Source organism: Macaca nemestrina, chromosome 20, assembly GCF_043159975.1.
Source record: "Macaca nemestrina isolate mMacNem1 chromosome 20, mMacNem.hap1, whole genome shotgun sequence".
Taxonomy (NCBI): domain Eukaryota; kingdom Metazoa; phylum Chordata; class Mammalia; order Primates; family Cercopithecidae; genus Macaca; species Macaca nemestrina.
Genome location: NC_092144.1, coordinates 61340491 through 61354334, shown reverse-complemented (window position 1 = coordinate 61354334; position 13844 = coordinate 61340491). Strand labels below are relative to the sequence as shown.

The following is a 13844-nucleotide window of genomic DNA, read 5'->3' as shown; positions in this document are numbered from 1 at the left end:
TGTTGATGCAGGGGACAATGAGGACAAAGGCAGCTGTAATTCGGGGTGAAGTATGCTAGAGGTGGAGGCACACTGGGCCCCTGGGAACCCAACTGGGGGACCTGACCTGGCCCAGCCCGTGGGGTCAGAGATTTCCCAGGGAGATGACTTCCACGTTGAGTGTTGGAACACAAGTATCAGTGAGGTGGGTGAGAAGGGCTTTTATCCACAATGTTTGCAGAACACTCAGGACACTCATTCTCTCTTGTGTCCCCAGTCTCAGCAGGGACACAGGAGAGAATGAGGCCAGAAGCTGTGGTTCTGGTGTGAGACAGAGACAAGCCACAGAGAATCGAAACTTAGTGTGGCGATGAACAGCCTGGGTCTAGAGTCAGATTAATTTTTTTTCAATTATATTTTTTTGAGACAGAGTCTTGCTCTGTTGCCCAGGCTTGCGCCATCACACCTGGCTAATTTTTGTATTTTTAGTAGAGACGGGGTTTCACCATGTTGTCTAGACTGGTCTTGAACTCCTGACCTCAAGTGATCCGCCCATCTCAGCCTCCCAAAGTGCTGTGATTACAAGCGTGTGCCACAGCGCCTGGCCTAATTTTGTGTTAAAAAAATTGTGTTCCATTTCTCTGGCCTTCTGACAGCATGTGATTTCATATGCTCACTCTCACCTTTGCCAGCTAGATCTTGGGTGAGTTCCTTCCTGTTTTTGAGTTTCAGTTGCCTCTTCTGCAGATCAAAATAGTAACGGCATCATGTAGGGGTTAAGGGCATGGGTTCTGGGTCCCAGGGCCCTGGGTCAAATCCCACTGGACCCATTCCTGGCTCTAGGAGGACCTCAGATAGGCAACTACTCCCTGAGCCTCAGTTTCTTTCTCTATCAGGTGGAATTAGTGATACCTATATTCTGGTTGTCTGTTCTGGCATAACAAACCACCCCAAAACTTGGTGGCTTAAAACAACACTTGTTTATTATGCTCTTAAGTCTGGAATCTGGGCAGGGCTCAGCAGGGACAGCTTGTCTCTCCTCGGTGCAGGATCAGTTCAGGTGCCTCAAATGGGGCCAGGGGGTTGACTTCCAAGAGGGCTTACCCACATGGCCAGCAAGCTGGCTGGGGCTGCTGACCAGGGGCCATGATTCCCCTCCATGGGACTGCTGAGTTTCCTCCCAGTGTGGCGGCTGGGTTCCATGAGGAAGTGTCCTATGATACAGAAAGTGGCATATGCCGGCCTAGATGCAGACCCTGGCACAGGGTCACTTCCACGTCTTGGTCCAGCAGTCACAAAGCCTACTGAGATCCAAGGAGTGGGGAGATAGACCCCACATCTTAACAGGAGGATCCTCAAATTTGCAGCCCTCTTTAAGCTACATAATCTACTCCATGGAGTTTTGAAAGGTTAATTTATGTAGCACCCCCATAACCACACCTGCTATGCAAAAAATGCTAGACATATATTATTACCAGTGTCAGTCCGGGCACGGTGGCTCACGCCTGTAATCTCAGTACTTTGGGAAGCCAAGGTGGGTGGATCACTTGAGGTCAGGAACTCATGATAAGCCTGGCCAACATGGTGAAACCCCATCTCTACTAAAAATAATAAAAATTAGCCGGGTGTGGTGGTGCGTGCCTGTACTCCCAGCTGCTCCAGAGGCTGAGACGGGAGAATCACTCGAACCCGGGAGATGGAGCCTGCAGTGAGCTGGGTGACAGAACGAGACTCCGTCTCAAAAAATACATATATTACCAGTATTATTACTGGTGAGAACTGGGCCAAGGTAAGCTTAGAGGACTGGGAGCTGAGCAGAGGCCCTAAGCTCAGCATAGGATGGTGGGAAAAGCTATCAGAAGGAGTCAATGGTCTGACCATCCTGGTCCCAAGTCCAGCTTCTCCCTCTGGCTGTGCAACCTCCTGCAGGTCCCTTGACCTCTCTGAGCCTAAGTCCCCTGGCCTGCAAAGTGAGTATAATGACACTCAGCTCATAGCGTGTTTAGAAGGGTTCAGCCTGATAACGCATAGGAAACATTTAGCATAGTTCCTGGCTCAAACTAAGTGGTAATTACTATGGTTCTTAATAAGGTGAGACCTGAAGGACAAGTTGTGGTTTAGCCAGGCTGGAGGGAGGTGGAGAGTGTGAGAGCATTCCAGGTAGAGGACTGGGAGGTGAGATGGGCGGGCAGGATGTTCAAGTGCTGGAGTGGGGAGGTATGCATGGGTTTGCTGTGAAGCTTGGATGTCTCCAGAGGGCGCTGGGGAGCCAGGGGAGGGCTGTGAGCAGGGGAAGGCAGGTTGGGCTCTGGGTGTAGAAGGACCCTGGCAGGGAGTGGAGGAGACTGGGCAGAGGAGGGAGACGGGGCAGGAAGAGAAGACAGCGCCTGGCCAGTGAGAACTAGGGTGAGCAGGGTTGGACTCAGATTGACAGTGGTGACGGGGAGGGAGGAGGTTGGGAATGTTTCCCAGCATTTGCGAAGATGGTGAAGCCTATCCTGGAGGTGTGAGGAAGTTTGGGTTAGAGGAAAGATTCTGAGTTTAGCGGGACACAGGCCATGTGAGGGCCTCGGGGATGCGGAAATGCAGCTCTGGTCTCAGGATAGAGGCCCTGGCAGGAGATAGCACCTGGAGACTTGGTTCTGAGAGAGCCGTGGGAGGGTTTGGAGCAGAGGAGGAGCACGGTCAGGTGTATCTGAGGCTGCAGGCAAGACAGAGTGGAAGGGGCCAGGAGGCTGGGGAGGAGGAAGCCTGTTCTGAAGCTGTGGCCATCAGAGGTGGGGCTCTCAGAAAGGTCACCTCACCCTCCTCCAGGAAGTCTTCCTGGCTTTGTCCCACAAACTTTCTACCACATTTTTAGCTGGGAATGTTTTCTCCATCTGCCCCCTGGGGATGGGGAGTGCAGGGATCAGGCTGGGCCTCCCTGCAGATGGGACCAGCTGATGAAGAGAGTGGGGTGGGGTGGGCAGCTCAGCCACCACATCGGGGTTGGGGATCCTGGCCCCTCCCGCTGGGTCTGGCTCCCTTCCCCTCCCAGGAAGCTAAGCTACCAGTCCTGTTGGACTCGTCTGACCCAGGAGGGATGGGTGCAGTCCTGGGTCTCTCTCCAGTGTCCTTTCAGTGAGGCCAGCACCATGGACACCCCACAGGCTCTGCCACTCTTCCTACTCCTGGGTAAGTTCCCTGCTCAGTCCCCTCCCCTCCAGTCCCCCGGAGCAGCCTCCCCCAACGCTTTCCCCTCTTCTCTGCAGCCTCCTTGGTAGGGGTCCTCACCCTCAGAGCCTCTTCTGGACTTCAGCAAACCAACTTCTCCTCTGCCTTCTCTTCGGACTCAAAGAGCTCTTCCCAGGGGCTGGGTGCAGAAGTTCCCTCCATCAAACCTCCCAGCTGGAAATTTCCAGATCAGTCCCTGGATTCAAAAGGCTCTGCAGGAATCTCTGATTCCAGCTGGTTTCCTGAGGCCCTGAGTTCCAACAACATGTCTGGGTCCTTCTGGTCAAATGTTTCTGCTGAGGGCCAAGATTTGAGCCCGGTTTCCTCCTCTGAAACCCCTGGTTCTGAAGTATTTCCTGATATTTTGGAACCACAAGTTCCTGCCAAAGACCCCAAGCCTTCCTTCTCTGTTAAGACCCCAGCTTCAAACATTTCTACTCAAGTCTCCAACACCAAACTCTCTGTTGAGGCCCCAGATTCGAAATTCTCCCCTGATGACATGGATCTTCAACTTTCTGCCCAGAGCCCTGAATCCGACTTTTCTGCAGAGACCCACTCAGCGGCAAGCTTCCCCCAGCAGCTGGGGGGCCCACTGGCTGTGCTGGTGGGAACTACCATCCGGCTCCCCCTGGTCCCAGTCCCCAGCCCTGGGCCCCCCACCCCTCTGGTGGTCTGGCGCCGGGGCTCTAAGGTGCTGGCAACTGGAGGCCTGGGGCCAGGGGCACCTCTGATCAGCCTGGACCCTGCTCACCGAGACCGCCTGCGATTTGACCAGGCCCGGGGGGTTCTGGAGCTCGCCTCTGCCCAGCTGGACGATGCAGGGGTCTACACGGCTGAAGTCATCCGGGCAGGGGTCTCCCGGCAGACTCGCGAGTTCACGGTGGGTGTGTATGGTAAGTGGGCCCTGGCGGCCGGAGTGCAGGCGGCAGGGGCTGGTCTGCTCTGCCGGACTTTGGGCAAGTCACGGTGCTGTGGGGTCCCTGGATGGCAGAAGAGGGCTTCTGGGTTGAGGAAGGGAGGAAAAGAGCTAGAGGTCAAGGCAGGGGTGTTTGAGCAACGTCGGACTTGGGATGGAGACTCCTGGGGGCCTGGACTCCCAGGTCTGAGGGAGGAGGAGGAGGCTGGGAGCCTCTTCTGTCGAACTCCTGGGTCCCGGAGAGGAGGGGTCTGGGGGCTCAAACTCATGGGTTTATGAGAGGAGAGGGGTGCGGGCCGGGACTCCAGGGGCTTAGAGGGAGCAGCGGCTGGGGATCCCTCTAAGGGGACCAAAGATGGGCTCCAGGACTGTGTCCTGAGCCCGTTCTCCCTCTCCCAGAGCCCCTACCCCAGCTGTCGGTTCAGCCCAAGGCTCCAGAGACAGAGGAGGGGGCGGCCGAGCTCCGGCTGCGCTGCCTGGGGTGGGGACCCGGTCGCGGGGAGCTGAGCTGGAGCAGGGACGGACGTGCCCTGGAGGCGTCGGAATCCGAGGGAGCCCAGCCGCCCCGGATCCGCTCAGAGGGCGACCAGCTGCTCATCGTGCGCCCTGTGCGCAGCGACCACGCCCGGTACACTTGCCGCGTCCGCAGCCCCTTCGGCCGCAGGGAGGCTGCCGCCGACGTCACCGTCTTCTGTGAGTGTGGGGGTACCTCGGGACGGGGACAGGGGGTCCTTGGGGAGAAGGGGGCTGGGGAACCAGTCTCCAGGAGTCCTAGCGGAGTCCCAGGTGACCCTGACACTCGCAGTCCCGACCCCTCCTCCCTCCAGACGGCCCGGACCCGCCGATCATCACGGTCTCCTCGGACCGCGACGCCACGCCTGCCCGCTTTGTCACCGCGGGCAGCAATGTGACCTTGCGCTGCGCTGCCGCCTCGCGGCCGCCCGCCGACATCGCGTGGAGCCTGGCGGACCCGGCCGAGGCCGCGGTGCCCGCGGGGCCGCGCCTCCTGCTGCCCGCGGTCGGGCCGGGCCACGCAGGCACCTACGCCTGCCTGGCAGCGAACCCGCGCACCAGCCGCCGCCGCCGCTCGCTGCTCAACCTCACTGTGGCGGGTGAGAGGCCGGGGCGAGAGTGGGGAAATGCCTGGGAGAGGGGCGGGGCCAGAACAGGGGCGGGACTAGGTGAAAGGGGCGGGGCCAGCAAGGAGGCGCGGCATACCGGTGGGTGGGGCAGGGCCAGCGGGAGGGCGGGGTCACCAAGAAGGAGCCGGGATACCTGTGGTGGGCGGGGCCAGCGAGGAGGGGCGGAGATACCTAGGATAAGGGGCGGGGCCAGGGAGGAGGAGCACGATACCGGAGGGGGGCGGGGCCAGCGGGAAAGCAGGATCACCAAAAAGGAGCTGGTATACCCGTGGTGGGGCGGGGCCAGCGCGGAGGGGCTGGGATACCTAGGATAAGAGGCGGAGCCAGAAAGAGGACAAGGGAAGGAGCCAAATGGAGTGGCAGGGCTGACCAGGACTGACGAGCCGGCCCAGCACTGAGAAGGCGGACATTCCGGGGCATGGAACACTCTCAACAAAGTCGACAGCGGAGTTAAATGGCAAAGAGTGGGAGTTAGAAAGGGAAAGAACTAAGTTGCTTGGGCGGGTAAGTGGGATCAGCAAACGGAGAAGGTACCTGGGAAGGAGGTGGAGTCACCAGGGAAAGGGGCGAGGTCATTTGGAAAGCGGGCAGAATTATCTTAGAAAGGGGATGGGGTCCGCAAGGAAGAGCGGAGATATCTGGGAAAAGGGGAGGCTTCTCGGAGGGCAATCCAGGAGGGGGCGAAGTAACCTGGCAGAAGTGGTGGAGCTGGAAAGGAAGGGGATGAGTTACGTTTGGGAAGAGAAATCTCATTGTGTGAAGATGCAGTTTTCTTAAGAAAGCTGGGCAGTCATCAGGGCTGCCGGCTACCCACTTAGCGGGGAAGTTGGGAACGGGATCTCAGGAAAAGTGGGGAGTGTGAGCGCCTATGGGGCGGGGCTAGGGAAGAAGAGAGTTACTGCGCAGAGAGGCGGGGCTGGAGAAGAAATGAGAGAGGGACTACGTCTTCATTCTCTGCCTTCTCTCCGCAGACCTGCCCCCCGGGGCCCCACAGTGCTCAGTTGAAGGGGGTCCCGGGGACCGCAGCCTCCGCTTCCGCTGCTCGTGGCCCGGCGGGGTCCCTGCCGCCTCCCTGCAGTTCCAGGGTCTCCCCGAAGGCATCCGCGCGGGGCCAGTGTCCTCTGTGCTGCTGGCTGCCGTCCCCGCCCACCCCCGGCTCAGCGGCGTCCCCATCACCTGCCTTGCTCGCCACCTGGTGGCCACGCGTACCTGCATAGTCACGCCGGGTGAGACGGCGCGGGGCTTTTTTGCTGTTTCTCAGGAGGAGGGAGACTTTTTCTTTCGAAAATTCTGAAGGGGTTTGGGGTACGTCCTTAGTCCAAGAAAGAGGCAGGACGTCACTGTCTTCAAACGAGAAAAGGGACAAAGATTTCCCTATACCTCATGGTGAGGGCGTGCAGGGATGGGGGTATTTTTTGGACACAGGAAGAAGGCCATCACTTTCCCACGTGTTCAGTAAGATAAAGCAGTGATGTTTTAAAGAGTAACGAGGTCGGGCGCAGTAATCGCAGCACTTCGGTAGTTGGGGGCGGAAGGATTGCTTGGGCCTAGAAGTTCAAGACCAGCCTGGGCAGTGTGGCAAGACCCAGTCTTACAATTATTATTGCTACATAATAATTATTATTATTATTCTAATAAAGAAGAATGAATAGCTGAGAATAATATGAGTTTCCCAGTACAGGGCCTGCTCCTATGGTATGTGTTCAATAAGTGTTTGATGAGGAAATCAGATAATAAATGAATGAATGAATGAATGAATGAGCGAATGAGTGAGTAAACTGGCAGTTCTTTCCCAGGTGGCCAAAGCGCCGGGGCTTACCACCATCTGATTTAAAGTAGGGCATAGGACCTGTTCTTTGAATCCAAGGTAAGGTCTCGACTTTCTTAACTGGGCTTCTCCCACCTGCAGAGGCCCCCCGAGAGGTGCTGCTGCATCCGCTGGTGGCAGAGACACGGTTGGGGGAGGCAGAGGTGGCACTGGAGGCCTCTGGTTGTCCCCCACCCTCACGGGCATCCTGGGCCCGGGAAGGGCGGCCCCTGGCTCCAGGAGGCGGGAGTCGCCTGCGGCTCAGTCAAGATGGGCGGAAGCTCCACATCGGCAACTTCAGCCTGGATTGGGACCTGGGAAATTACTCCGTGCTGTGCAGTGGGGCGTTGGGAGCTGGCGGTGACCAGATCACTCTCATTGGTGAGCCACATTATTTCAGAAAGCCCGGAAGTCCAGGCCCCCAGCCCCTCCAGCCCTCAGATCCGGAAGTTCAGGCCCCAGACGTCTCCTTCCTCAGACCTAGGATCCAGGCCCCCAGCCCCTCCTCCCTGGAGTCCAGACCCCAGCCCCTCCTCCCTCAGACCCAGGAGTCCAGACCCAGCCCCTCCTGCTTCAGACCCTGGAGTCCAGGCCCCAGCCCCTCCTCCCTCAGACCCAGGAGTCCAGGCCCAGCCCCTCCTGGTTCAGACCCAGGAGTCCAGGCCCCAGGCCCTCTTCCCTCAGACCCAAGGGTCCAGCCCCAGCCCCTCTTCCCTCAGACCCAAGGGTCCAGCCCCAGCCCCTCTTCCCTCAGACCCATGAGTCCAGGTCACCAGCCACTTCCACCCTCAGATCCAGGAGTCCAGGCCCCCAGCCCCCTCCTCCCTCAGACCCAGGAGCCCAGTCCCCTAGCCCCCTTCCCTCTCCCCTCTGGCACCCAAGAATCCAGCCTCTCCTACATACCTCTAGGACCCTCCATATCCTCGTGGAGGCTTCAGAGAGCCAGAGATGCAGCCGTGCTGACTTGGGATGTGGAGCGCGGGGCCCTAATCAGCAGTTTTGAGATCCAGGCATGGCCAGATGGGCCTGATCTGGGCAGGACTTCCACCTACAAGGACTGGGTCTCCCTGCTCACCCTGGGGCCTCAGGAGCGGTCAGCTGTGGTGCCCCTTCCACCTCGGAACCCAGGGATCTGGACCTTTCGGATCCTGCCCATCCTGGGGGGCCAGCCAGGGACTCCATCACAAAGCCGGGTCTACCAGGCCGGTGAGTTGGGGCTGTCCGAGTAGACCTTCTCAGTCTGTTGTGCCAGATCCTCCCTCTCTCCCTGTTTTAGTGTCCTGGGACCTGCCCTAACAAAGTACCATGAACTGCATGGCTTGAAACAACAGGAATTTCTTCTCTCACAGATCTGGAGGTCAGAAGTCTAAAATCAAGGTGTTGAGACGGTCCTACTCCCTCTGGGACCCTGTGTAGAATCCTCCTTTGTCTCTTCCTAGCTCCCGGTGGCAGCTGTTTCATCCTTGGCATTCCTTGGCTTGCAGCTGTGTCACTCCAACCTCTGCCTCTGTGTGTCTCTGTCCTCTTCTTCTTCTTCTTCTTCTTTTTTTTTTTTTTGAGATGGAGTTTCGCTCTTGTTGCCCAGGCTGGAGTGCAATGGTATGATCTCAGCTCGCTACAACCTCCACCTCCCGGATTCAAGTGATTCTCCTGCCTCAGCCTCCTGGGTAGCTAGGATTACAGGCATGTGCCACGACGCCCAGCTAATTTTTGTATTATTAGTAGAGATGGGTTTCGCCACATTGGTCAGGCTGGCCTCAAACTCCCGACCTCAGGTGACCCACACACCTTGGCCTCCCAAAGTGATAGGATTAGAGGCGTGAGCCACAGCACCTGGCTTCTGTCCTCTTCTTTTAAGGACACCAGTTATATTGGATTAGGGTTCACCCTAATGACCTCATACTGACTTGCTTACATCTTCAGAGAACTTATTCCAAAATAAAGTCATACTCACAGGAACAGGGGCTAAGACTTCAATATATGTTTTTCTTTTGGGGTGGGCACAATTCACTTGATAACATTCTTCCATTGGAGTGTCTCAGGATTTAGTCCTCACTCCCCAAAGTGATCAAGTTCACGCTCATGGCCTTCAATAACATTAATACTCAGATGACTACCAAATGTCCTATCCTGGACCCTGACTTCTCTCTTGAAAAGGATGCTCCCTACTTAAGATCTTCACTTTTTTTTGGCGGGGTGGGGTGGTGAGACAGAGTAGAGTACAGTGGCATGATCTCAGCTCACTGGAATCTCCACCTCCTGGGTTCAAGTGATTCTCCTACCTCAGCCTCCTGAGTAGCTGGGATTACAGGTGTGAGCCACCATGCCCAGCTAACTTTTTTTGAATTTTTAGTAGAGACAGGGTTTTGCCATGTTGGCCAGGCTGGTCTTGAGCTCCTGACCTCAAGTGATCTGCCTGCCTCAGTCTCCCAACGTGCTGGGATTACAGGTGTGAGCCACTGAGCCCAGCCAAGATCTTCACTTTGGATGTCCAATTAGCATTCCAAATGTCATATGCCCAAAACAGATCTTTTGATGTTTTCCCTCAAAACTGCATCCCCCAACCCTCCAGTCTTCCCCATACTCATAAATGTCACTACTTACAGGCCGCATCACTCCTGACATCCTAATCGCCAGCAAGTTCGGTCCATTTTCCGTCTAAAATATTTTCCATCTTCACCCCAAGGCTCTGGTCAAACACAGCATCCTTTCTTGCCTGGACTGCAACAGATGTTTATTTGGTATCTTTATACTCCCTCTTGCTCTCAGATAATGCATTCTCCATGTAGAAGCCAGAGTTATGCAAATCAGATCATGAGGCTGCCCTACATAAAAGCCTTCCATTAATTTCTGCAGGACCCCTTTAGGATCTGGTTCCTGGAAACCTTTTCTACTTCACCCTCCACCTCCAGCTCTCTCCTTCCATATCCTCCACCCACGCTGGCCTTTGTTGAACAGAGAAAACTCTTTCCTAGTTCTGGACCTTTGCATTTTCTGTTCCCTCCTCTTGGAACACCCTTTCCCGTGTTTAGTATGACTGCCTCTGGTCTTTATTCTTCAAGTCTCTGTTCAAATGTTACTTCCTCAGGGACCTTAGCTCACCACTGTTTCTAAATGTCACATCCCTTCCCATTATTCCTTTTTTGTTTTTTCTTTGTTTGTTTTCTTTTTTTGAGACAAGGCCTCACTTTGTTGCCCAGGCTGGAGTACAGTGGCACGATCTGGGCTCACTGCAGCCTCAACCTCCCCAGACTCAGGTGATCTTCTTACCTCAGTCTTCTGAGTAGCTGGGGCTACAGGCCCAGCCACCACACCTGACTGGTTTTTCTATGTTTTGTAGAGACAGGGTCTCGCCATGTTGGCCAGGCTGGTCTCCAACTCCTGGACTCAAGTGATTGCCCACCTTGACCTCCCAAGGTGTTGGGAATCACAGGTGTGAGCCACCACACCTGACCCTCATTATCTCTATCACATAACTTTTTCTTTCTCGGGACAATCTGTGATTATGTTATGTACTGCTCATTTATTTCTGACTTCTCTCCTAGAATTAAGCCCACAAGGGTAGGTATCTTTCCTGTTTGGCCCACCAGTGAATCCTCACTACCTGTCCGAGAGCCAGGCACACCGTAGTAACTGTTAAATGAGTTGAGAGTGCTGGGGTCCCACATTCCTGGGTTCTGGGAGGGGAGGGACAGTGGGGGCTGGACTCCTGGGTCCCAGCACAAAGTTAGGGGGCTTAGGAAACTTGGGTCCAACCTTAGTTCCTGTTCCCCTTCTCTTTCTTCTCTTTGTCTCTTCCAGGCCCCACGTTGAGCCACGGGGCCATCGCCGGCATCGTCCTGGGCTCCCTACTGGGCCTGGCACTGCTAGCCGTCCTTCTCCTCCTTTGCATCTGCTGCCTATGCCGCTTTCGTGGTGAGCAAGGGGACTGGGGAAGGGGCAAACATGGCCAAGTGGGAGGGACCCTAGAAAAAAGCCGGTGGAAGACCTGACTGAGCCAATCAGCACCATCATAGGTCATCCATCCTGCCAATCAGCATAAGGCTCCGCCTCTCACACCAGCTTCCCTTGCTATTGGCTGGGTTGGCATGTTGGGGCAACTAATCAGGTGTTCCTGCTTCTCTTCCTCCTCTCAATCAGGAAAGACTCCTGAGAAAAAGAAGCATCCTTCTACCTTGGTCCCCGTGGCCACCCCCTCAGAAAAGAAGATGCACAGTGTGACCCCAGTGGAGATTTCATGGCCTCTGGACCTCAAAGTCCCGCTGGAGGACCACAGCTCAACTAGGGCCTACCAAGTGAGTGTGGGTGCCCTCTTTTCCTCCTGGAATCGGGGCGGAACTTCTTGTATTATAGTCAGGGAGATGAGAGGGTCTCCATTATCTAACTCCAGTTTTACTTGTTAGTTTACAGTCTGTATAACTTCATCCTTTTTAAAAATGCATCAAAGTTGGACAGAGCTTCCCGCCTAACTTTGATGTATATTAAAATTAGAGTGAAAGAGTGAATTTCAGTCTCTCTTACAAAGGAGGATGAGATAGGATCTTTCTTTTTTTTTTTTTTTCTTTTTTGAGACAGAGTCTCACTCTGTTGTCTAGGCTGTAGTGCAGTGGCGCCATCTCGACTCACTGCAGCCTCCGCCTCCTGGGTTCAAGAGATTTTCCTGCCTCAGCCACCTGAGTAGCTGGGATTACAGGCACAAGCCACCATGCCTGACTAATTCTTGTATTTTTAGTAGAGACAGGGTTTCACCATGTTAGGCAGGCTGGTCCCAAACTCCTAACCTCAAGTGATCCGCCCACCTTAGCCTCCCAAAGTCCTGGGGTTACAGGCATGAGCCACTATGCCTGGCCCCTCCTTTTTTCTTTTCCATAAAAGTTAGGCAAGACCCATTTTTCCCTATGAAGTGGGGTGGAGTTTCCTTGTTTCCCCATAAAAGAGGGGTTGCTGTGACAGGGCGTGGTAGCTCATGCCTGTAATCCCAGCACTTCGGGACATTGAGGAGAAAAAATCGCCTGAGCCCAGGAGTTCGATACCAGCTTGGGCAACATAGGGATACCCCATCTCTACAAAAAATTTTAAAATTAGTCTGGCATAGTGGCATGTGCCTGTAGTCCCAGCTACTAGGGAGGCTGAAGTGGGAGGATTGCTTGGTCCTGGGAGGTCGAGGCTTCAGTGAGCTCTAGCCTGGATGCACTCCAGCCTGCAGTCCAGCCTGGATGACAGAGCGAGACCCGTTTTAAAAAAAAAAACAAAACTGGGTTGGGTTGTTGGCTGTCTTCACTCCACCGATAGCCAGACATTTTTTTTTTCCCCTCTCCAAATGGAGGGTTCCCAGATAATCTCTAAAAAGTTCAAGCAAGAGCTGGAAAAAGTTCGGTGGGTGAGTCATGTTACATTCAGGGTACTACTGAGTTCTCCCCGCACCCCACCTCTCTCTTCCAGGCCACAGACCCCAGTCCAGTCGTCTCTGTAGACGAAAGCTCAAAGACTGTTCGGACAGCCACACAGGTGTGATCAGAGCCAGCGGCCTGCCCTACACAGGGCATTTTGGGCCAGAACTTCCAATTTCACTCCAGCAGCAGGCAGGGCCTGCTATGACTGAGGGTTGGACCCTGAAAGTGGGACTTTCTGTCTCCCTCTTTTGCTGCAGAGGAAGAGTCTTCCTGTATTTGTGCAAGTAAGGAGATGTGACTTCTTGGCTGGGAAACTCCTGCTGATAGAACTGTGTGGTTTGCACAACCTCCAAGCCTCTGCAGCAGACAAGCAGGGCTTGTTGTGTTGCTCTGAGCTAGAGAGGGAGCCTGGCCACGCTCTCTGAAAACATCCCCCTACATTCACTTTGCCACCTGTAGGCCACACCCCATGCAGCTCCCAGCATCTTCATCTTCAAACAGATCAGATCATGTCCCTCTTCTCTTTAAACCCTTCTAGGGCCTGTGCATTTCCCTTCAGATATTATCCAAACTCCTCGTCATGACCTTCAAAGACCTTGTGGTCTGGCCTCTGTTGGCCTCCCTGACCTCCCCTCCCAATTGTTTCTCTGTCCCCTGACTCCAGTATCACAGGCTGTCTCTCAGCCACAATTTATTTTGCCCCTAGAGTTTGCTCTGCTGGTAACACTTCTTTTTCCCATGTCATTCATTTCTCAAGTCTAAGAGTAACAATTGCCCTCTTAGACAACCATTCCCTTACCCCTCCCTTAGTCTTGGGTTAAGTCCCAGAATCCTTGAATTTGCCGTTTCTGATACATAAATATGTAATTGCTTGTGTGGCCTGAGACTCTCTGTCTAAACTAAGGGCTTTACGAAAGCAGAGACCACATCATTATCTCAGCACTTAAACCAGAGCCTGGCACGCAGCAGGCAATCAATAAATACTTGTTGACTGATCCGATGTTTTGGTGCCGGTGAAGAGCTGGGCTTGCCGCTGCTGTCTTCAGCATAAGTCTTGCTTTTTCAGCTGGGTTTCTAATTGAGAATTTAGAGAGTGCATTGGTGAGGATTCTTTTGACTGCAAGTAACAAAATAAAATGGTGCCAGGAAATATGAAGGTGGCTGGTTTCAGGCTGGCTTAGCAGCTCAGTGATGCCATTGAAACATGGGCCCTTTGCATCCATCTGCTCTGCCACCCTCAGTGGGTTGGCACATTGACACTAAGCATGTTGCCTCATGTAGCAAGATGGTTGCTGCAGCTCCAGTCATCGCATCTTCATACAACTGTATCCAAAGATAAAAGGAAGGGGACAGAACTTCCTCTCTATACATCTTCCCCACCCCCTACCTCCCTC

General features: G+C 54.6%; 1 protein-coding gene across 1 annotated transcript; it reads left to right on the top strand.

Annotated features, from left to right (window-relative positions):
* Positions 1 to 15: 15 nt before the first annotated feature.
* On the top strand, positions 16 to 13328 carry LOC105497114 (V-set and immunoglobulin domain containing 10 like). Its single transcript, XM_011767873.2, has 10 exons — positions 16 to 3153; positions 3231 to 4085; positions 4508 to 4801; positions 4936 to 5220; positions 6222 to 6476; positions 7160 to 7438; positions 7967 to 8263; positions 10859 to 10972; positions 11198 to 11352; positions 12500 to 13328. The coding sequence occupies exons 1-10, from the start codon at positions 2922 to 2924 to the stop codon at positions 12569 to 12571; spliced, it is 2838 nt and encodes a 945-aa protein (XP_011766175.1). The 5' UTR covers positions 16 to 2921; the 3' UTR covers positions 12572 to 13328.
* The last annotated feature ends 516 nt before the right edge of the window (positions 13329 to 13844 follow it).

Bases quoted from the DNA above. Each gene is read 5' to 3' on its own strand.
- LOC105497114 (XM_011767873.2), top strand. From the start codon at position 2,922: ATGAAGAGAGTGGGGTGGGGTGGGCAGCTCAGCCACCACATCGGGGTT. The intron at 3,154-3,230 runs GTAAGTTCCCTG...TCTTCTCTGCAG, and splicing joins GCCACTCTTCCTACTCCTGG to CCTCCTTGGTAGGGGTCCTC. The intron at 6,477-7,159 runs GTGAGACGGCGC...TCCCACCTGCAG, and splicing joins TACCTGCATAGTCACGCCGG to AGGCCCCCCGAGAGGTGCTG.